General features: G+C 42.1%; 1 protein-coding gene across 1 annotated transcript in view; it reads right to left on the reverse strand.

Moving 5' to 3' along the window:
- LOC108930404 (ephrin type-A receptor 6-like) overlaps positions 1-11,623 on the reverse strand; it is a 165,125-nt gene extending 153,502 nt beyond the window's left edge. The window contains exon 1 of the mRNA XM_018745623.2: positions 10,976-11,623. Coding sequence (XP_018601139.2) covers positions 10,976-11,048 — 73 coding nt within the window. The 5' untranslated portion in view covers positions 11,049-11,623. The remainder of the gene's footprint in view (positions 1-10,975) is intronic.
- Positions 11,624-24,566: the final 12,943 nt, after the last annotated feature.

Below are 24,566 nucleotides of genomic sequence, written 5' to 3' on the forward strand. Positions count from 1 at the left end.
ATTCTGAAACTTAAAATTTTCTTTCATTGATTATACTCGTTGTGACATAATCATCTATTATCTTCACTTAAGTACTCCAGGGCTCAAATGGCAAATAGAAAATAGTCATTTTTCAATTTGGGAGTAAATTATGAGGATGCCGTTAAAACGAACACAGCGATGAGCATTTTGCTGCTGAAGAATTTACCACAATGTGTGCATTTCTTCCAGTCACAACTCAGCTAGATACTTTAAAGATTTAAATCGCAACACCGAATATATATATTTACAGATATACATTTCTGTTTGTTATAAACAGGAGTACATGCTATGAGTAAAATGTCTGTGATGTGTGTGGATTTAATATTAAGTTAGATTCTTTGTATATTACCCACATTCCTAGAAAGGATAACAGATGCTCCTCGATTTACGATGGTTCGACTTACGATTTTTCGACTTTACGACGGTGAGCTGGCGATAGACATTCGGTAGAAACCGTACTTCGAATTTTAAATCTAGATTTTTTCCCGGGCAAGCGATATGCGATACGATACTCTCTCACGATGCTGGGCGGTGGCAGCAATCCACATGTCCCAGTCTTTCACGTGGTTGTGTCACAGAAACGCCCATCTGTGTCTCCTTCTACTGGTGACAGTTTGTATTGCCAGTTCACCTAAAACACACGTCTTTGGTCTGTGAGAGGAAACCAGAGCATCAGGAGGAAAGCCACATAAACACAGGTGGAACCTGCAAACTCCACACACAATAAGATGGATTCAAACGTACGCCAAAAGAGCTCCGATGCTGTGCGGCAGCAGCACTACAAGGTGCACCACCATGCTGCCCTACGAGAAATGCCTTTATTGAAAGCATTTCATTCTGAGACAGTTAAATACAGTGTAGGTTTGGAATGTGTGAAGTATTATCATATACAAAAATGGAACTGCATATTTTCCCTTTTGTATCACAGCTGCTCTGATGGAGGTGTCAGTCCTTGGAGATGGTGGAGCCCCCGCTTCCTCACGGGCCACACTCAGCTGCTCACCTGGCTGGCTGACAGGTGTGTGAGCACGGGACGGATGCCAGACTCGGGGGTGATAATGGGAACTGGAAGGTGAGCCGCCGAGGGGAAGGAGGTAGGGGGGGCGGCCAGTGCCACCCTAATTGGCTGTGTTTAGTTCCATTCTCATCCCGCCAGTTTCCACACACACCTGGGCACCGGAGGCCTTCTGTGTCTCCACCGCCTCCAATTTTGTGCTATAACCGATCCCTTCTTGTGCAAAAACGTTTGCACTGATTTGTTAATTCCAGCAATGTCCAAACCCCCCCCCCCACCACCATGAACAAGTGCAGCACGACAACCAAGAGCCAAACACCAAAAAACTGCACAGAGATTTCTGAATTTTTGGAATTCTGGAATTGACTAAAACAAGTTTTTAATATTGTCCCATTTTCACATTGTGCAATATTTTACCTTATTTTCCAGCATCTTGGTCAAAGAAATGCGGTTTTACTCCGGGAAATTTCCTTAAACAACCCATCTGACTGCGCAGCGGTTCATCTGTGCATTTCTGCACCTTATGCTAGGAATTCATTTACATTAAAAACACATCACCAGACAGGAGCACCAGACCCAAATCCAGCGCATACAACCTCATCTCACAGGCCGATAAACTGAATATTAGAGATTGTATCGTAATTCCTCCTGTTCATGCGGGGGAAATTAAAGTTAAATAGCAGCTTCCTCCTGAACACCGTTTGCATTCTGCAGAGGAGCTCTGGACCCTGCCAGTTCTCACCCCCCTGTGGGAATCACAGAGTGGGATAAAAATAGACCCGGCGGCTTGTCTGCTATGGCTTATGAATATGGCAAGAAGCACAAACAGAAAGTCTGGCTCCCCCGATTGATCGGTAAACCCGAGCAGATGGGTCTGGCGCCAGTGCTAATCTCAGCGCGGTCGGGCTGACACCAGCATGGCTGGATTTAAGCCACGATCTCGGACACATCGGGCAAACAGCAGCATGTTTGGACTTAAGCCCCGATCCCAGTTATCGGACTAACACCAGCATATCTGGACTTAAGCCACCATCTCGGCTACATCGGCGAACCGCAGCACATTCGGCTTTAAAGCCCAACCGGTGCGAAAACCACTGGGGCCTGTGAACGACGGTGATCTCTGACCGTCCGCATACCTGGCTCTTTCAAATGCTGAGAAGTGACTGAGAAACTACTTGCACTCACAGCATATAACTGTTCAAATTGAGCGAAACGCATGAATTTCTGTGTTTTCTGACGGATTATTAAATCATTACTACGTCGGCTACTGTATCGCCGTACATCGTTCACATCTCCCTCCTAAACGGTCATCTGTCCTTAGCGCTCGCCCATGAAGGCGGCTATCAACTGGGCTCTTCGTCTAGACGGCAACCGAAGCCAGACGACACCCAGGGGAAGAGAACTTCTGTCTGCGAGTTAAATCTAAATAAGCTTTTATCTCCATTACCTTGCAAGATATATTTCCAAGATATTGTCGGAAATGTGTCTGTACAGGATCAGCTGTCAGCGCGTTCTTTTTCAATTCCCGTGCCTTCACAATGACAGAAGATAATGGAGCCTGAATATGAGATTATGGAGTTGTTTAAGTCTAGACACAACAGGCAGTAGCTAAACTGTGGCACGGAGATTTGTAGTAACCCGTCCCAGAATCGAACGCCGTTTGTCGGTTTCGGACCGTCACAACATCGTAATCACGAGGAACAGGTCGAGTTCTAAAAGAAAAAAGCTGTTCCTGATGATAACCTTTACACTAGTGGGTTCACAAGGCCTGATTTTTACATGCAGGCCACTACACTTAAATATGACATTAATTATATCATATATTATTAACTGACATTTTAAAATTGCAATACATAATTTGAGTTAATTATGGTATAATATGGACTTCAATTATAATATAGACTTTGAACTGAAAAACAAAGAAAGAGATTTGATTGGAATTTACTTCATAGCTGAGACTGGAAAAAATAAATAAATAAAATAAATAAATAAATGAAGTCCTCAAACTTTTACAGATTACGTTGACAATTTCAATTTCATGGAAAACTGGTACTTTCACAAGATAACAGAATAAAAAGCCTTGAAGAGAGCTAAGAGGCTGGAAAAAAAGAAAACACTGACATTTAACCGCATAAAGACACAAAAGTCCCTTGAAGTCTGAAGATAACGCACAAAACAACTCCGATAAAGGATTCGTCTATGACTACAAGCCTCGAATGCATGAGCAATACTTCTGTCATGTCTCGGTCCTCCCGGCGGTAACAAGAGTGGCATTTAAATTCTTAATGTCAGAAAATAGTGGTGGCAAATAAGTTCTAATGATTACATAAGAAATTTGATCTAATAATCACAGTGCTTGGTGTAATAAGTGTCTTACTGTACAAGTTCAGCACAAAATGCTGTATCTCAAAAAGCAAGATTAAATGCAATTAATTCAACTAGAACGTAATACTGGATAACACAAAAATATCAGGTCAATATAATACATACATTTTTTTAAGCGGTTACATCCATTTAAAGGCCATCTGAATACATTCTAATACATTTGCAACAACTATATTTCTCTCTAGCTGTTTCTCTGAATTTGAGTGCATTTGAAATATCTTTTTTTCTACAGCGGTTTCTACAGATTTTTGTGCATCTAGGCAATATATCAAGGTGTTCTAGTTACCCTCCTTAAGGGACAAGAGAGCCACATTTAGTAAGTGATCCATGAAACCAAGCCCACTCCTCCGCCACCAGGACCAGGCGTCCCGCCCAAGGTGAATGCCAAACTAACTCATCAGCGACAGAGCGATGATCTTCAGCAGCTCCAATCATCATGCCATATCCCATGACTGTCTGCAGGGGGCGGCACTGGAATCAGCAGCACACTCCGGGGGGATGCAAGTCTACTGGACAAGTGGCCCTAAAAGTGCCACCCCGGTCCGCACTCTCATCTCCACACGTGCACCTCGTGAAATAAATATGAGCGCAGTTTAAAGGAAATGGCCTTTAAATTATTTAAAATACATTTCAATAATAGTATCACAGTAAGGTTGCCCCGGTGCACGCCGAAAGATTTTCATTAAACATAGACCACAGACGAAGGAATGAAGGCTTCTCCTCAGAAAGATCTGGTAACACTGCGGGCCAGAAGAGTATTAGAGTTTTGTTAGATCATAGATCAGGCTGATATATGGCTGTATAATCTACCAAATAAGATCTCAGGAAGGAGAACATCTTTATTAACATGAATCATGACTGAACCGCCTGCAGTGCTATGGGGGAGTGACACCATCTCGCAAGGGAGTGCTTAAGAAAATGAACTTGTAATCAGAAGGTAGCTTGTTCAAAGCCTGGGAGGGCTCCTCCTGTTGTACCCTGAAGTATTTATGGTACATAAACTACTTACTGCTATACAGATATATAGGATGTGAATGTCTGCATGTAGACAACAGCAGAATTATATTAACTCATCCCACTTTTCTCCAGTGCAGCTCAGTGTTAAGTTAAGCTATTTATAATGGCTTCCACATTTATACAGCTGGGCAATATTTACTGTGTCTGATCAGGGTAAATGCCTTGATCAAGGGTACTAAAGCAGGTGGTGAGATTCAAGTGTGGGTCCTCCAAGTCTGGAGGCAGCACCTCTAACCAGTACACTAACTGCTCACCAAGGTTCTAACTGTGGTCTAAGTCCATAGCGAGGTCAAATGTCTTAACCATGTGTGAGTTCATTACCACCCAACTGTTATGCCCTTTGTATAAATGCATATCGTTTAGCATAGCTATATGATTATTAACTGTTATCTATTAACTAATATTTACACCTTTGTCTACAGCATCTTACAATTTTCAGATATTCGGTCCTAAACTATTTACAGTGATTTACACATTTAAACAGCTGGGTAATTTTTTACTGCATCAGTTCAGAGTATTAGTTCAAGGGGATGGATAGATAGATAGATAGATAGATAGATAGATAGATAGATAGATAGATAGATAGATAGATAGATTCACTGATTGTCCACCCATTCCTGGAAGCCTATAAAAAAAGAAAGAGAATTGAGCAGTTTCTTCTTCATTAGCTGCGGATGAGTAGTTAAGGTAATGCCCCTTTAAGCCTACGCTATAAGTTTGGAATAGACTGTGGTCCAAAGTCAGCGACCCGTTTACCCACCACTGGCTCTCCTCCCTCTGTAACACACCTGAGGAGAGAGGCTCATGACAGGTGTCCTTACCATCGGCCCCATAAAGGTTGAGCCTCCAGCGACCGCAAGAGTCAATTGGATCTCTGAGGCAAAGGTCATCTCTATCTGACAAGACACGGATAACTACGTAAGAGGACGGTAACATGACCTCCTAAAAGACGGCACCTCTTGGACACAGGATCACTGACTTCAAAGGAGGCTTTTATGAGCGTACTGATCTCAAATAATAAATCTGACATTTCTCGGGCCACATGATAATACAGTAGAGCCCTCAATGAATCAAATCTTGCCGAGTCAAAACCCCTCTTTGTCTGACCTGGCTGGTAGACCAGCCACAGTCTTGAAGCCTGTGCCAAGTCTTTTTTTCTTCAAAACCTGCCAGTAATTACTCCACCTTTGAAATATAAATGTTGAATTTTGCCTGAGAAATACTGCAGTGCCAGCTAAAGTCTAATAAACAGGCAGTTTTGACATAAAGAAAACTGACTGCATTGATATCCTCCAGCCATTCACACTGTCCACTCTAGAGGACATAACATATAAGTGTATCTCCCAAGCTGTACATGCTACTATGCTGAGTCCTAATACTCCTTATAGAGGGCATTTGATGCTTCTAAACGACTGGATGTGTTTTTGGGGTGCAGTTTAGAAAACTACCTAGAAATCTTGGAAATTCAACCAAAAGCCTTAATTTTCCCAGGCCTTAGGAGGTTAGTCCTCATCGACTGGCTGCTTAACCTGTAAACAAAATGGACTTTAACTGAACAAATTACAGAATTCGTGAAAGTTTTTCATAAAAAGGTGCGCATATTTTTCAGTGGCGTGGATTGAGCAGTAATTCTCCGGACTCAATGTCTCGGGAACAGAGACAACGAACTCAACAAAAGCGACTGGGTTTCCTCCTCACTGAGCCACCCTGCCTTCCATGAGCAAAAAGAAAAGAAGTCACATTAACCTAATAAGACGCAACCAGGTGGTGAAACCGGACAGCCTGAGGCGGCATGGAAATTGGTCTCCACCCTACCAGGTGAGCAGCTACACTTTTTCCATTTAAGCCAGTAGAGATGGGAAAGAAAAACCCAAGAGATCATGAAGAACGCTCACACTACAGCCCTACTGTAAAAAACCTGAGGATGCCATCGGAAATGCTTACATGTAACAATGAAGTGAAGCAGAAAAAAAGACATGGAAACAAAATTAATTCTGGAATTTGGTATTCAACATGTGCCGCTATGGTAAATTTAATTAACTGTGTCCAAACGAGGCCACTATCAAACTTCATAGAAAATTAACAGAAACGAGTGAGCTGTAGGTCTGAATCGACGCGGCGATGCTCCTGTCGCTTCTTCCTGGCTGCGCTTTGTAGGAAACGTTCGGCTACTGGAGACAAACCTCGACATGAGCGTCCCCAAGCGATTCCCGTTCTGAGTGCCACCCAGCATGATGGATTTCTTCTCTCGTTCCTTCACTGCGATGGCAAAGCCCTGAGATCAAGGTTAGTTCTGAGGAGGCATGCTCGAGCTGAAAGGCTCTTGAAGTGGAAGGAAAGCACTCCATTCGGTCACAGCGGCGCCACGCAGGAGCGAGATGTCCGTCTTCTACATTATAGCTACCTCGAATACTAGTTTTCAGGCTCCCATATGGAAGATGAGAGGATTTTGGAAAGAGGTGAGATTGAAAGAGATTGGGGGTAACATTAATCACATATCTGAGGGTAAGATGCTCTTAATAGCTTTGAGGTTGAAAGCAAGAGTTGGAACTGATCATTGCACTGTGGTACGAAGGCTCGAAACAGCATTACGCAGGTAAGAGAACCCATGGCGCCTTCCTCAGATGCTCTAAAGAAGGCTTGCCCAATTATCGTTCCCAAACTGTAGAGTGTGCATCCTCTCAGCATCAGATCTGCTCCCAGCCTCTTGACTTTTAGGTGCCTCTTGAAGACCCATCACTTCACACGACACCTTGGGACTGCTGAATGTCAGTTCTTCTCCGACACTTGGAGCCTTTACCTCACACGTCTGTCTCGCTCCACTCTTTTTCATCGTCTTGCTTTTTAATAACGGTTTGGTCGCATTAATAGATTGATCGCGCGCCACCGGAATACTGCACTAAATGCAAGATCGGTATCACATAATTGCTATCTTTGTGCTTTTGCAGGCACAAATGTATATGAACTGTCACTTATTACTCTTTTCCCTACAGTATATTTGGTGTATTGGTACACACCGTTACCTATTTATAGAGCTGAACACTTCAATTAAACAGCCGCGCATTCTCAAGGCTTCCATTTAGACCAGCACCTCCTAGTCCTGAGTATAATTCCTCATGCCACCTGCTGTACCTCATAAAGCAGGCAGCCACAGACAAGTAGCTGCAGACATAAATGTCTTACTTTTAATGTACAGCGCTTTTACAGACCCCTGCCATATTAACCACTGATACTATTCAGGGGAATATAACTTCAAACTGGCCTTTGAATAGCAGGCTAATTTTCATCACAACATTTCTTCACCTACAAAGATAACTGGTGATGATTAATAATAATAATAATAGCAATAATAATAATAATAATAATAATAATAATAATAAACAGGCAGCAGTTACACAGACAAAATCAACAAATACAGGTCAGCAGTTACTTGCCTGGGGTTCCCCAAAAGTGTTTACCTGATAAAAATACAACACTTCACTTTGGACTCAATTAACATCTACTCATCTAACTGACACTTTTCTCTAATGCAGCTTATAATGATAAGGTTACAATAATTACAATTGCTTACCCATTTATACAGCTGGGTAATTTTACTGGAGATATTTAGGATAAGTACCTTGCTCAAGGGTACTACAATGAGAGGTGGGGCTCAAATCTGCAACTTTTGGGTCCAAAGGCAGTAGCTCTAAACACTACATGACCAACTGTCCCCGGAAGAGCAAGTTCTGATTCTTAGTTTCTTCTGCTCCAGTTCTGCTGCCTATTTAACGTTTTGTTCCTACAAACTTCCAGAAGGCTTTCTGATATATGTATGTTGCTATAAATGACTGCTCAGCATATAAAGTGCAATAAAGATATTTAATGACAGAAATAACTTTAAAGCAAAACACCAAATACATTTATTGGGAAGCCAGAAAAGCACGTTCTGCGGTGAAATGTGTTTCCCAGCGTTCCCAATAGTTCAGACAGCCGGTTAAATCTTCAGTGTCAACAGACAACAACATGAATATAAATGACTCCAAATAAAACACTACGCAGAACGACCATGCAGCAGGCGCTGCACTGCTACACAACAGAACAACTCTGAACTAGTGATGGAATGTGATTTTACAGAAGAGCTCAACTGCCAACACGAACGGAAACTCAAAGTGTTCTGCGCTCCTGCAGCCCTCAATCTTTGACTGGTGCCCATTCAGTACCTGTTACTTTTCCAAACTTTCTGCGTATATTACAAATAACGTGACGGGTCCTTGGTCCAAAGTGCAGAGGAATCTGTCTATTTTTACGGATTTTTATACATTTAAAATAAATAGACACATTAAAAATGAATGAATGAATGAATGAATGAATGAATGACAATTCAGAAGAATTATTTTTTTAATAGAACCATAATCATAACTGTGTAAATATGCAAGAAATCAAACAGGTTTAAGAGCAAAAGATGGCATGTGGATTTGAGAAGAGTCAATTGCAGCACATTATGTTAAGTGGGACACTCTATCTATATATACCAGGAGATTCATATTTCATCTAAACATTGTTCTGCATGTCAGCTGGACATCATAACAGTCATAAAATATATATATATTATATATATAGTGTGTATATATATATATATATATATATATATATATATATATATATATTATCTCTCCCTTTTTCAGTCATGAAGGTATTTCCATAAAATCTTAAGGCTAATAGCTGACAACATTCACAGAATTAAAATTAAAATTAAACCATGCATAATTTATTATACTCAGCTTATGCATTTAACATTGAATGAAGAGTCATTATGTTCAAAATTTGTAACACATGTTTTTGCTGCAGTGCTAATGAATGAAAGAAATTATGCTGGAAAGTGATGGGTTCACGAATTTAGTTTTCTTTCAGGTTGTTATACAGAATTATAAGTTGAACTTTTCTCAACGGAAGATCTAGTACGCGAAATAGGATCGCCACAAAAAGAATAGCTTTTCATCTGTCCACATGTTCACGGTGATTTACTTTGAGTTTACATCCTATTTATGAGCAGAATAAACAGACAGCAGAAGAAAGAGACAGACCCATTAAATGTACGCCATGTAGGCATTGTTGTGACAGTAATGAATTTGCAGACATTATCCCTTTCAACACATGGAAAAACCCTACAGACTAGCTGAAGGATTAAAAAAAAGTTTTGGGTAAGTTTATTTCCACTTGACAATAAACGCAAACATGTAAAGGTTGTGGATGGACAATGTATAAATGATTCTGAGGTAATACCCCACACAGCAGAAATGTGCAGCTTGAGGTGGAGGCTTCCACTGAATGCATGAATTGTCACATTTTGCTATAGGTAGATTATTAATTATTCATTAATAACCAAGGAGTTACTAGATGTTGACAACAGGCATTTCATAACAGCTCGAAAGGATTCATGGGCTCCCTGGCTTTCCTGTGCAGAGTTTACCTCCATCTCTACACTCCTTCCAAGCCCAGCTATTGATCCCTGAGCTGCTTCCCTTTAGGGGACATTGGAAAAATAAGTACATACATGTATCAATTGATTAAATAATTTGAAATTTTTTAAAAATTATTTAATTATATATGTATGCCAATATGTGATATATATGTATGTATGTATTTATGTATACATACTATAAATATATAATATATATAACGATGCTGTCTTAACCATTATGTATATAGAGAATATTGTTATTATATATACAGTACATATAAAATCCTTAAATCAGAGTTTAATCTGCTGTATGCGTTCTCACTTATGTAACGAAAATAACAGAGGGAAAAGAAAGAAAGAAAGAAAGAAAGAAAGAAAGAAAGAAAGAAAGAAAGAAAAGCCAGCGCGGTATGAATGAAAAGTACAAGAATTCACAGTTGAGTCGAGCAGGTACGGGGCCACAGACGCATTTTATGTGTTTATACGCAGTCCGCTTTGTTTTATGTACTTATTAATGTAACATACCGTCCGCGTTGATGCGGCACAAACCGAACTTTACGCTGACACCTCGAACGATGCACACACAGTAAAAGCATGGTACTTTTATGTAATTGCGCCAGAACAGCGCCATGCGACTCTGATCCGCGTCTTTTGCGCACTTCAGCAGTTTATGATGTTTCTTTTTTATGGTTTTCAGGTGACACTGACTGACACGGGGCTTCTGTGAGTTTCCCGCTCGTCCCGACAATCTGAGAGTTTTTTTTTTTTTTTTTTTTCCTCCCCCCATAACGGGGACCCCGCGATGCTCTGGAGATTTTATTACGGATCTACCGGCGCGTTTCACACGACGCGCTTCTCACGCAGGAGCCGCATTGGCGCGCGACGCGCCGCACACCTGGTGGGTAAAACTTCAGGTAGAAGGAAACAAACAAAGACAGGTCTCCTGTTCATGTAAAGGGACGACGCACACGAGGGAAACACACGTATACAACGCCGGGCAGTGGGTGAAGGCACGAGGAGGAGACCTGAGAGAACGCGCAGGACCGCACCTGGCTGGGCGGTTCGGCGCAAGTTTGGACACGCGGTCACCTCACCTTGGTTACTCTGGCCGGGATCGGCGGCGGTGACCGCCACGAGCAGCAGGCAGATCATCTCCCCAGAACGCATCTCTGGACCTGGTCACCCCCCCCCCTCCACGGGGTCGTGCCCGCGCTGCCCGTCAATCCTGCGCGTGTCACACGGAGCGGCGTCCCCAGGGCGCGCGACAATTCCACGGGATGCTCGGAAGGCGCGCGTCGGAGCGCGTGCCGCGTTCACAGGAGCTCCGTCTCCGCCAGCATGATGCCCGATGACCACATCCAGGGTCGGAGCAAACGAGGAGCACGGCCGTTAATCGCGGATCAATTAAGGTGATCGCGTCAGCGCGAGCCTCATCGCGGCTCGACGGGAAAGGCGCCTTAGCGAAAGTGACGGCTGCGGCAAAGGCGCTTCCCGCGAATCAACTTTGCGCGCGCGACACAACTGGAAGAAGCTGCTGATACTAGTTTCATCTTTATTCCCCCCGTTTCTTTTTCCTTTTTTTTAAAAAAAAATCCTCCTCGTAGTTACATTGAGCTTTTTGCCATCCTTGTATATCCGGGAGCGACGCGGCGCAAGTCCTCCGCTTTCGGTGCGCGCAGCTTTACGCACGGAGACGAGAGGCGGCGGGCGGGTCCGCGTGTGCGAGTGTGTGAGTGCGCGCGCGCGCGCCTCTCTCTGTGTGTGTGTGTATGTGTGTGTGTGTGTGTGTGTGTGTGTGTAACCTGTACGCGCAACTTCATGCCCAACCTGGTTGCAGTGGCGGAGAGGCGCTTAGCGGGGTATGCTATGCCCACTGCCCACGGCTAGAGGGCGCACGCTCACAAAGGATTGTTCAATTAAAAAGGACCTTTCGGACCCGGACAAACCCAACGGTCCAAGTTTATGGAAGACTGCAGTAATCATATGCATATTAACCAAACCATCGCATCACCCTGTTCTGTTCTTACATACAGTGTTCAAACCCCAGTGGAGCATAGCTGGAGATCCTTGGACCAATTGCTCGGATTGAAGGTCCACCACATCATCACCTGTACCTTTTCATCTCAATGTCAATGTGGATGTCAAACGTAAATACAATTTACATTAAAAAAAAACCCCTTGAGTTACTAGGAGATTTCCCATAGATGGGTTTTATAAATCACGTGATATTTTTGATATCCTCACTATACAGAAATAAAATTAATGGAAAGATGTAGATATTTGGTTCAAGTTAAAAAGATTTTCGTAATTCAAAGGAAATCATATAAATGGCTGTGCTGGGGAGAACATACCATCACTGATTTGAGACTACTGATGTTAATGGAACATATCTGTAAATATTTTTCAATAATGATGTTCTAATTACTCAAACAGTCTGACCGACACGTGAACAGTAGTTGTACATTTATTGTATTCTTTTTACTTGTATAAGTCAGAGCATCGCCTGAAGTCATATACCATAGATATTTGGTATTTGGTGTCCTCTCTCCTAAGTGCTTCCAATGAGCTTGTGCCAACATCCAATGTCAGCCAAGACTTCCAAAGAAAAAAGTTGTCTGTGTAGGCATCTTGCAGAATGAGCAACAAACTTTCTTCTCAGTGCAGTAAAATAAAACTCCACCCTTTGACGAATTCAGTCAATCAAATCCCAACAGTATGGATCTATCAGGGGAGCCAGAACGAATAAATCAAGAGCAGCCGGGCACACTTAGCTGAAAGTCAGTCACATACAATGGACACCTGCCCTGGGCGCCACCGCTGCTGCTGATCTCATACAGTTGTGTCTGCCTGGCAAACTGTATGCCTAAAAAACAAGTTAAATCAGTGACGTTGACAATAATGCAATCCTGAGTGATGAAATGTTTCGCAAATGTAATACCAGGTCAGCCACTCTTCACACGGTTGTTTTAACGGGCAACATGATGGCACAGTGAGTAGCACTGCTGTCTCACAGTGCCTGAGTGGTGCAAGAGGACATGGGTTTGATCCCCACTCAGTCTGTGTGGAGGTGTGGGTTTGCTCTGGTTTCCTCCCACAGTCTAAAGACATACTGTTCAGGTTCCCCCATAGTGTGTGAGTGACAGAGAGAGAGAGAGTGTGTTCCACTGATGTATGGATGAGTGACCCATTGTAAGTAGTGTATCCAGCAGTGTAAGTCACCTTGGTGAATAAGGTGTGTGGGCTGATAACATTACAAAGTACATTGCAAGTCTTTTTGGAGAAAAGCATCTGCTAAATAAATAAATGTAAACAGCCTGAGAAGCATCAGCTGTAGAGACAGACTGGTACAAAACATTTTAAAAAGCACATTTCTGCTACTTTAAATCACAAGAAAGTATGTTTAAAAAAACATCTCAGATTTCAAGACCATCTGACAGAAAAAAACTGTACGTATATAGTTTGAGTGGATTTCCATAGCATGCATTTCTGTATATAATACTTTTAAATATAAAAGCTAAAACTATGCATTAACCTTACATATATCAATGTAAATTTATGATTTATTTCCCAGAAATTGTACTTTGATGGAGCCAGTATATGGAATAACCGTTTCCCTAATACTCAGTTTCATAGACAGTTACCAGGTGCAGTTAATACAAGTTTGAAACGTTTGTTGAGAGAGGCCAGTGATGTTATGCAGGACTGTGGCCAACTCCAGAGCTTCCAGCACAACTCCTCAGTAGCTCAGATTAAGTCTCATTGGGCTGAAAATAACAGCCACGGACAGCAGTAAATATTTCAGCCGGTGTCATTGATCAATAGAGGAGAACCGTTTCTTGCCTTAAAGAGCGGGCTGCATACGGGGTGTTGAAATACAGCACCTGCAGTCAACACAATCGGTCCAACAAAGTGAGAAGAATGAGAATGGAGAGGAGCGCACCACTGTGAAGCTCATTTTTAAGGGAAAGGAGGGACAACCGCAGTGTGTCTCTTGACAGAATTCAACCACATCACTATGTGCACTTTCAGCTCGTTGTTACGAAATTCACATTTTCACCCTGTAATTCAACAGAGGTTCTCATATAAACAAATAACATTTTCTGTCCAATCTACAGAACGTCAGACAAGAACCTTCATTTAATGTCATTTTTTACATATTGGAGAACAAAATCAAGATATTAAATTGGCTCTACGATTGGCGCAGAGGACAGGTTCTGCTTATGCAGGTTTTAGTTTTGACATAACCATGATTTTGCTGAGAAAAAGCAATATTGTTTAAAAAAGAGTTTGACATATATTTGGTGATATTATTCATGTAACTAAAATAAATGCATCTGGAAGTAGATTGAAAGATCATGGGAAAGCAGTATATGTCTGAAGTCTTTCTGGAATACTTGTGCGCATTGAGGCATACAATACTAAATAAATAAATGAACTGATAAATAAATAAATGTCTTTTATAAAATATCAGTGAAAAATTTTTTTTAATTTAATTAGATAAATTAAATTTTTCTAAATTAGTGCAACCCTGCAGCCAAAAGGAACCATTTGACAGACTGAACATAACGAAGCTAATAAAAAAAGAACAGCAACATATGTCTACTGGACCCACGGTGCTAAATTCTTGATGGCTTATGGAATGTCTCAGACGCTTATGAGGAAATCCACACAGGGCATCATTTTCATCGCTCACAAATCAAAGACTCGTGAACTCTTTTCCCAGGAGTCCAGCCTGAACTCCGTGGTGCTATTTCACCAAGCACGATGAAACTTGGCAAAAAACGCCAAAAACAATATTAGTTTTCCTGTGGAAATATTTATAACTCATGTACTATTGGGCAATATTGTTTTTTTTTTATTTTAAATATTTTGCTGACTAAGAAGATCATGTAGGCTGGTGAAATCCCCACGCCTGGTTTACATCTAACAGTCAAAACCTAAAGTACAGGAATAAAAGCAGACTTCACCTTAATTTACTTATATTGAGATTCCAAATTGTGATCGCAGCCTAACTTTAATGGCATTTAAATATCTGTAATGTGTTAAGCCTTAAGATGTAATTATTTGGCTGTTTAAAACCAAGCTCTCCAAAGATAAATTGCATAAGCCATTTATTCCCTTTTCAAAAATTCCTAGCTTTTTTCCACTGAAACGGTCATTTCACTACACATACATTGCTAAAGAATGAAATAATGAATTACATCACCAAATAATGAATGGGAAATATTTGATTTCCACAAAAGTTAAAAAAAAAAAAAAAACTTATCATTTACTGGTGTTGATAAAATTGAACGGTATTAAAAATCAAGATGAGTGCATCAGAAATGGTTTTTTTCTCAATAAATGTGCCATTTTGCCCTGGCATGATTCCTTTTCCAGATGTCTGGTGTGTGTGCTTCTCTAATGAGCCAATGTGAAATCATTAAAAAGGCCCTTCTGCGCCCATGCTGGAGAGGGGTTCTCCCATCCCGGACAGCAAGATCCTGGCTACGCAGAACCCCTGTGGATTCGAGAGTGCCACCTTTGAAACCTAATGGGCTATGAGTTCTAATCCAGAGCTCAGCGAAAGTGAGGAGAAGGAGAATAGCAAATATTGGCAGATGCGTTCTGTGGCAATGAGCTCGGCGGTTAAAGTGCACGCTTTGACAAATCGCTCAATAATGTAGGACCTGGGCTCTTCACGGAGTGTTTTGAGACGCTCTTCATTCATGGAGTTTCGAGAACTTGCAAGTTATACCGAGAGCGATGTCGTGTCATCTGATTCATGCAGTACAGTCCCAACTTACTAAGTCTTCCTCAGATCTTCAACCTTATTTGTAACAACTATACTTTATGTACCTTATAGAAGAAAGCATCTGTTTTTAAGACATTTTGCCAATGGATGAATGTACTCTTTGGTTGTCAAAGCCGATGTGAAAAAGACACTCTGTACAAAGGTCTGGTGAATCCCGGGTAAGCAGTAAAAATCACCAGGCTGAAGACCAGTTACTGAAATGCAGAGTATCTACAGTAAAGAACACAGAACAGGAGATATAAGCAGACATTTCAAATTTGCTGCTGCCTGGATGACAGCTTGTGATTTTGTGGCTACAAGTCAATGAAAAATTAGCTGTTGACCAACTGTTCTGCTTCTAGTTCATTATAAACTCATTGCCTGAAATGCAACATAAGGTGTAAACTACCATTTTATTTTTGGTCATCTTACCCAAGTTAAGGCCCTCAGTCACCTACAGTAACCTTGAGCCTAACCCTAACCAAGCAACCAATGTCTACAACCACTTGTTCCAAGTGGGCCGGCGGCAAGCTGGAGCCTAACCCGGCAGCACAGGGTGCAAGGCTGAAGGCGGGAGGGGACACACCCAGGACGGGATGCCAGTCCACTGCAAGTCACCCCAAGCAGGGCTTGATACCCAGACCTGCCAAGCCCCGCCAAGCCATGCCACAGCACCCCCACAACCCTAACCCTAACCCGATCCTTATCCCTAAATCTAACCCTAACCTTAAGTCATATAAATATGCCAGTCCCAACCTGTCTCCAGTCAGAAATTTTTCTCACTGAGGTCGAGCGAGCACTGAGAGCGATTAAGGTGAACATACAAGACAAATGAAACTGGCTGGAAACTCTGACATTGCGACTTGTTCTGTTTGTGGACATATAATTGAGTAGAAACAAACAAGTTTTAGTTAATGAGTGACAACGTACGAAAAAAAAGCCTTGTCCTCAAAGATACAAGTCAAAATGAAGAATTGAAGAAGCTTTCTAGTGGAAGGGGAAAAGTCCCCGAGACTTCAACACATCTTTAAATATTCGGGGGTAGATAGTCTAGTACTTCCGAATGTGAAAATACAAGCTAAGAAGATAGTGTTGAGGTCTGATTGTTGTCTTACAATCATAAGGCCCCAGGACTGAATTTCCACTTCCTGCTGTAATACCCTAGACCAGGGGACAACTGTACAAACCTGTCATTGTAAGTTACTTTGGAGAAAAAAAAAAAAAGAACACATGATAATAATTAGAACCTGAGGGTTGCTGGTTCAACTCCCACTTTCTCTACTGCCATAAGTAACCCTGACACCAGTACTTTCATAGTAAAATACATGGCTGTATAAATGGGTCAAACCATCTAAGTTGTCTTTAGATGAAAATGTCAACTAATATAACACACACACACACACACACACACACACACATTTTCCATAACCGCTTGTCCCAGACAGGGTCATGGGGAACCGGAGCCTACCCGGCAACACAGGGCGTAAGGCCGGAGGGGGAGGGGACACACCCAGGACAGGACACCAATCCATCGCAAGGCACCCCAAGCGGGACTCAAACCCCAGACCCACCTGAGAACAGGACCCGGTCCAACCCACTGCGCCACCGCGCCCCCCACTAATATAATAATAATAAATAATATGAGAGCTTTGTTGTGTTGTTTTTTTTTTAAAATCTGTGACAGGGAAAGAATACTTCCGTCTGCAGAAAGCAATGCACTGAAAATATTATTTAAATAATGTGTTTAATTTCTAGTTAATTTTGAACCAGAGAAAAAATTAATTATGCATTTTTTAGCGTAAATTACTTTAAAGCTGCACACTATTACAAGCCAGATTTTAAGCATATCTTTACAGCCATTAGCTGGGAATAAGTAATGAAAAATCACTGATAAAACAGCTTCTTAAGCAAAACCTTCATGTTCATTCCCCATTATTAAAAAGTAGAAAAATAATGACCATGTCATGTATTTAGGTTACATTCCTGGAAAAGCAGACCAGGTGTGTTGTGTTGCTGAAAGTATTTCTATAGAGCGATTAAGGAGGAAACATGCTGAAATTAAAATGATATTCCCTAAGAGAAAAATTAGGCAAATAGTGTGTTAATTTCGAATGCTGCAATTTTCACAAACTGATACCAACATTTTTTTTTTTCCATAAACACCATTTCAAATGACAGACTATGCACACATTTGTATTTAGCTTTTGGCTCGTCACCTTCGGTCTTGTGATGACATTGACATTCCCAGGTGACAATCAGGCACAGAAACACCGTTAATGTGATAAGTGTGCAAATCTGTTCAACATCTGTTCATGGAAAAATACAGAAAATGTGCCTGCACATGCATCAAATTTTCTTTTATTTTATCCATCTGCATTAAATATAAGGCTTTCTTAGCTCACAATATCAAGATCATTATTAAGAATTCCATGCTAATGGACAACGTTTTGGGAAGTTGACAAAAAAGATTAAAGTTCAGAGTAACTAAGGAGATTAAAGTCTGGCATCAGAATGGAGGAGCCGCGTCGATGGTCCTGCGCTAGCAGTCTGAATGCTGAGCTTGTATAGACACGCAGTAATGGAGGTCAAATTAAGCATGCATTGATGTGGTCTTTATCGCCAAGAGGCTTCTGCAGCAGACATGCCAGTCGGAGCTTCATCAAAAACAATTTAAGGGCAGAAGGAGTGCTATTTACGTGAGATTAATCAACCAGGCACTCAAATCTAGTGACTTTCACCCTCAGACTTCATAGTGACATTATAGCGGCTGGCATGGTGGCATGGTGAGCAGCAGCGCTGTCTCAAAGTGCCTGGATAGTGCAAGAGGATGTGGCTTCAATCCCTGCTCAGTCTGTGTGAAGTTTTCATGTTCCCCCTGTGTCTGTGTGGGTTTCCTCTGGGTGCTCTGGTTTCCTCCCACAGTCCAAAGACTTGCTGTTCAGGTTCCCTTGTAGTGTGTGAGTGACAGAGAGAGTGTGCTCCACTGATGTATGGATGAGTGACCCAGTGTAGGTAGTGTATCTAGCAGTGTAAGTCACCGCGGTGAATAAGGTGTGTGGGCTGCTAAGGCTACATGGAGTTCATCGGAAGTTGCTTTGGAGAAAAGTGTCTGCGAAATAAATGTAAATGTACTGTGAAATGAGAAGTGCACTTTGGCGGTGCCTCCAAGTTTACCTGCATTTAATAAATGTGAGATGTTCACCTGCTTCCTATTCATTAGAAACTAGCTAATGGTCATATTTATACATCACACTAAGGCATCTTCCTTGGGCCTATGTTCATGATCATGAGGGTTCACAAACTCCATAGCTGCTAGGGTAGTGGTTAAAGGTGTTGCCTTTGGACCCAAAGGTGGTAGATTTACACCTCACCTCTAGCAGTAATACCCTTGAGTAAGGTACTTACCCTACATTGTTCCAATAGAAATTACCCAGCTGTATAAATATGTATATATAGCTGTAAATAGCTTAACATTGCAAGTTGCTTTGGAGAAAAGTGACAACTAGAAGAATAAATGTATTCTTGAGCCTTGCCTTGCCGCTGACAAGTGAGATCCATTAGCTAATTTCGAGCAGTTTGCGATGCCCCACAGGCCAGTCTCTTCAGAGGAGGCCTGCGCAACAGAGTAGTTCATGGTAAATCGAGCCAGGCCACCAAGGGACGCGTGTTGATGCTGCAGCGACTCTCAATCTTTGGACTGCTTTGCTGGGCTTTCCTTCACGCTGACTTTCGCCACAGGAGTTCTGCATTTCGAAACAAAACAGCCTGAAAGAACTGAGGTTTTTTTTTTTGTTTTTTTTTCCCTGCACAAGTGGTCCGTTTCGGTCTCTGTGTTCGCTGCCCTTCGCTACAACCTGAAATAGAAATGCAAAGTTGTTCCGTCTTTCTCCTTAGACCTTTCAAAAGCCGTGCCGCTGATTCAGTTTCTGCTCCGCATCCTGTGTGCCGCACCAAAATAAATAAATAAATAAACAAACAGAAAACAGACATTTATTTATTTAGCTGATGCTTTTCTCCAAAATGACCGAAGCTACTTACCCATTTATACAGCTGGTTACAACAATACAGGGTACATTGGGCAAGTTCTTCACAAATCTCTTTATAACAAAATATCAGAAGAAAGGTGTCATTTGGTTGCCCTGCACAACAAAAGCAAACTATGCCAACACAGATACAGAGATTCATATGCACACGCGATTATATAAATTGGGATTAAGGAGACGTTTTTTAATTTATTTTATTTATCAGCTCACAAGCAGTCTGATGGCATAAAACTCCGCGGTTTTCATCCGTTAGATCATAAAGAAAATATCCACAAAGTTCCACATGTACATCAGTGGTACATTAAGTTTAGTATGAATCTCTAAAGATAAATATCTATTTAGATGAGTTTATATGGTGAGCAGTTTTCTTCTACTGTCACCTACTCACTGTGTGCTACATTTATATTTTTTTATTTAGCAGAAGCTTTTCTCCGAAGCGACTTCCAATGAACTCTATGTAGTGTTATCAGCCCACACACCTTATTCACCAGGGTGACTTACACTGCTAGATACACTACTTACACTGGGTCACTCATCCATACATTAGTGGAACACACACACACTCTCTCTGTCACTCACACACTATGGGGAACCTGAACAGCATGTCTTTGGGAGGAAACCCATGCAGACACGGGGAGAACATACAAACTCCATACAGACTGAGCGGGGATCAAACCCATGTCCTCTTGCACCACCCAGATGCTGTGAGACAGCAGCGCTACTCATTGCGCCACCACATCACCCCACAACAGTACCACCTGTGCTATGGCAGCTTTCTTCTCTCATATCTCTTCTTGAATGACTGATCACCATCCATAAATGAACCTCTGCAAGAAGGAGACCCTTCATTTAGTTCATAATGAAACGTCTTTGTGGTTAACGTTTTGCTGCTTCTTTTTTGGTCCCGTCCTGTAGCCGCATCCAGCCCACAACCAGCTGCAATACCCATGCCACCCTGGGGCGAAATGCCACGCGGAACTGGAGTTGCTTTCCTGAGCTTTAGGCCAAATTCAGTGTGAATCAAGTTGGCCTGGGGTTATTAAAACATAGACGGTCATAACAGCAGAACTCCACGTGTTCCCAGTCCCCCATGTGTCCAAATATACGCAAAGTCACTGCGATCTCTTCTTGTGCGACTGCTTTTTTAGCTGTGGAAAGGCCAGCTTGTTCACGATAATCTACTGCAGCAAAACTTTTTAAATCTACACCAAATAAAAAATAAACAAACAAAAGGAAATTCCAGAGGAGCCCATTCTGCAGTATTAAACAAATATCTGTGCTTGGAGGGGAAACAAATGAGAGCAAGAAGTTCAGGTGAAAGAAAGCTTGTGAAGTAAACTATGAAGAAATATAAATTCTGTTAAAAAGTTCCACCAGCCCAAGTTTTTAATCATTACCGCAATATAAACGACGCCCCTCATTTTCAGATCCTGCACCCAAAATACCAATCTGAAGTTTTTTTAAATGAGCTTCTATTACCGTTATCCGGAAACTACCTTTTGAAAACACCTCTAAGTGTCCAGTGTTCAAGTTGCGGTTGTGAGCTAAATCCCTGAAAATGCTGTAGATTTAAAATGTATGTAAACTGAACGAAAATTTGTGGCAAGACACAAGTGAAAATTTTGATGCTTAAATCATAAAATGATGCTATTTACAAAAACATTATTCCACCATTTCAAAGACTGGGCGTGGAACCATAAAAGGCTTCTAATATAACAATGTCTCTATGGGCTTTATTCATACTGTGTCATAGGACACAATTGTTGTTTTTGCAAGTTGTTTTGTCAACATGTCAAAATGTTCTTTTTTGACATTGAGTTTCTTTTTCTTTTTTGGATACAGCAAGTTTAGCTGCTCAGGCCAGATGCTTCTCTCCAAAGCGACTTTCACGGTTAAGCTACCTACAATTATTTACCCATTTATACAGCTGGGTAATTTTACTGAAGCAGTTTTAGGGTAAATGCTTTGTTCAAGAGCATTACAGCAATAAGTAGGGTTTGAACCTGCGACCTCTATTCCACCAGCTGCCCCTACTGTAAATAACAGTCAATGTGTGGTACCTTTATAAAAGTGCTGTTGTTGCCCCAGGTTTCCCAGTAACACAAGACAAAGGCAGGCGCGAGCCCCAATGGATGAAGATGAGCAGAGGTGGAATTCACCAGCAGATTGAGAGAACATTCATCAGTTCATGCCACATTTTCTCAACATTGTTCTGATATTGAATTTGAAAGATGGGTGGCAGCAAGACAGAATAATAGGAGCCAAAATTAGTCCCTACCAGGTCTCACCGGCAACTTCCCAGCCCTTGAATTATGGGTCTTGCAGGATTTTTTGGAGAGCTATGCTAGCAACACGAAGGAGAGCAAAGGAAAGACAAACGAATGCTGGCTGTGTGACCATGGCTTTTTTTTTTTTTTTTTTTTTTTTTTGTAAATGAAGCAAACTGAAATCAGAGTTGAGGTTATAGGTAAGTTACAAAACTAAATAGTTAAACAGTAAGGCTCTACAGGCCCTGTTATTCAGCAGGCAGTTGGAATTGATCGCAGCAAAGTGTTTGGAAGCCTTCAAAATTTTATCAAGGAGCTGAAAAGAATATCTAACGATTTGGCTGGACAGTTGGCAGACCAAAGGCGTATTTCTCTAATTAGTGTCATAATATACCAGTGCAATCTGCAGTACTGCTGAGCAAAATGACTGATCAGAATACTGCCCATCAATAAACATGATATAGTCATTGCAACATAATCCCTTTTGTTGGTTTTGCCCCCCACCCCCAACTCCAGCCACACTGAGTCTCAAAAGACCGAGAGTTTGAATAGAAGAAGGGATTTTTTTCTTCCTTTTTCTCACCAGCAGGACTCATTTCATTGACATGGGAGAGAAAGAAACTTTATGATTATCTACACACTATTCTGTGCTCCCTGAAGGGTACCCTCCATCAGTACGCTACTATCTGTGAGTACGTACTCCAGCCTGGATTCTGTCCAGCCTTTGATTACTTCCATTCTCCCCAGATGCGTCGTCTTGGAAAAAGAATTCAAATGTGAAACAGTTTTTTAGCTGTTTTTGCAGCAAGTCGACGCTGAACTCGGTCTGACGGCGAGCTGGCATCACGCATGCAGAATGGAGCTGTTTAAACACGGCTCAGTAGCAACGGCCTGTTCGACTTGCCCGCCTCTGTCAGGAATGCAGAGGTCAAGGTGTGTACACATGATTCGCTGCTGTACAGCACAAGTGTCATAGAGGCAAAACATCAGCATCTATTTTTGGAATTAACTGATTTATTTGTTTTGAAACGAATATTTTGCTTTTTGAATATTTTTTTCAATTAAAGATAGTGTTCAGAAGGCAAGAGAGAAGGAAGCAGAAGGTGAAGCTTTGATTATTATTATTACTTACATTTACATTTGTAATTTCCTGCTGCCAGGCAGAGGAATTGCTGTTAATTCTGTAAGGGTTTTGAAAGCGATGGGGTTCACATCTTAGGCAACTGAGAACACCTGGGGAAATTTCCAAGCTTCTACGGTTTCCTGAAGCTGTGTGCACACTCCCCAGCCCCCCTCCACCCCCAACACAAAAATCAAAACACCCATCAGCAACTGCAGTGGTGGGCTGAGTAAAGCAATTAGGGAAGTCATTAGTCAGCAGAAGCTCATTACCGGTGGCTGTCGATGTGGCTTCCCATGCCAGTCGCTCCCAGAGCCTGTGCCATCTCAGGATGCTCGCCTCAGCATCAAGACACACCTCCATCTTCAGCATACACCAGATGAACCGTGAAGGCGTGCCAGCTGGTGGGCGTTACAGACCCCCCCCCCCCCGCAGCACGGTCAGCCAAGTATGAGAGCTGACACATGTCCTGGTCCAGTCAGTCCCACAACGGTCAGGCAAGGGCACTCGTGACCACGAGCAGACCCTCGCTTCTGGGGGCTCTGCTGTTGTACTCTTGAGAAGGTACTTAGCCATAGACTGGTTCAGTAAATAATGTGAGAAACCATATGATTTGGATAAAAAAGCTCAGTGAACAGCTGCAAGCAACAAAATTGAGATCATGGCCTTGGGTGCTGAAAGAAGAGCCTGTCGTGGAATCGCCAGTTCGACCACCTGTTGAGATCATGCTGACGCATCCTTGGCATCTCACTACGTATTCTGGAAATACAGGTCGAAAATGCAAAAATATGAGGATGGCACTCAAGGAGTGAGCAATACCTAAAGGAAAAGCACTTGTGTGTAATGACATGGGAGCAAGAATCAGGCGCTACGCTTGCTGTACCATGGCAGCGAGATGAATTTTTCACGTAATGGAGTTGTTCGCCGCTCCCGGGGCAAAGCTTTGCCCATTCAGAATCGCGTGCAAATATTTACTTTCCCAACGGCAGCGAGCGAGAGTGTGGAACAGGCTGAGGGTGCCAAGGCAGCGAATGCGTCTTATAAATAGAGGGAATCCTGCGTGACAGCGCTTCGGGACCCTCGGGACAGGTGTTAGCGTGACGCGTGGTCGAGCTAAAGGGAAAAGACATGAGGCAGGACAGGAGCTTAGGACCGCTGTGCTTGTGAGCCAAGAGAGACACTCCACTGCATGTCTGCGGGACCCCCAGGGGAGGTGGTCCTCCATCTAGGATGGGCTCCGACACAGCAGCAAGTGGACGGCAGCAGTTGGAAACTCTTTGCCCTTCTCCTGAAAGCCTTTAGGACCTTTTATTTTCTTCTGTAAACTTCAGCAAAACTAATACAGGACATAATGCAGGATGATTTCCATGTATATCATATTCCAGGCGTATGGAAAAATGCGGACTTTGAACAAGGTTTGGGACTTTGAACAACTAAAAGGTACAGTTAGCGTGATAATATTATTTATGTTTATTACAGCAA

The sequence above is a fragment of the Scleropages formosus genome, chromosome 12, assembly GCF_900964775.1.
Source record: "Scleropages formosus chromosome 12, fSclFor1.1, whole genome shotgun sequence".
Classification (NCBI taxonomy): domain Eukaryota; kingdom Metazoa; phylum Chordata; class Actinopteri; order Osteoglossiformes; family Osteoglossidae; genus Scleropages; species Scleropages formosus.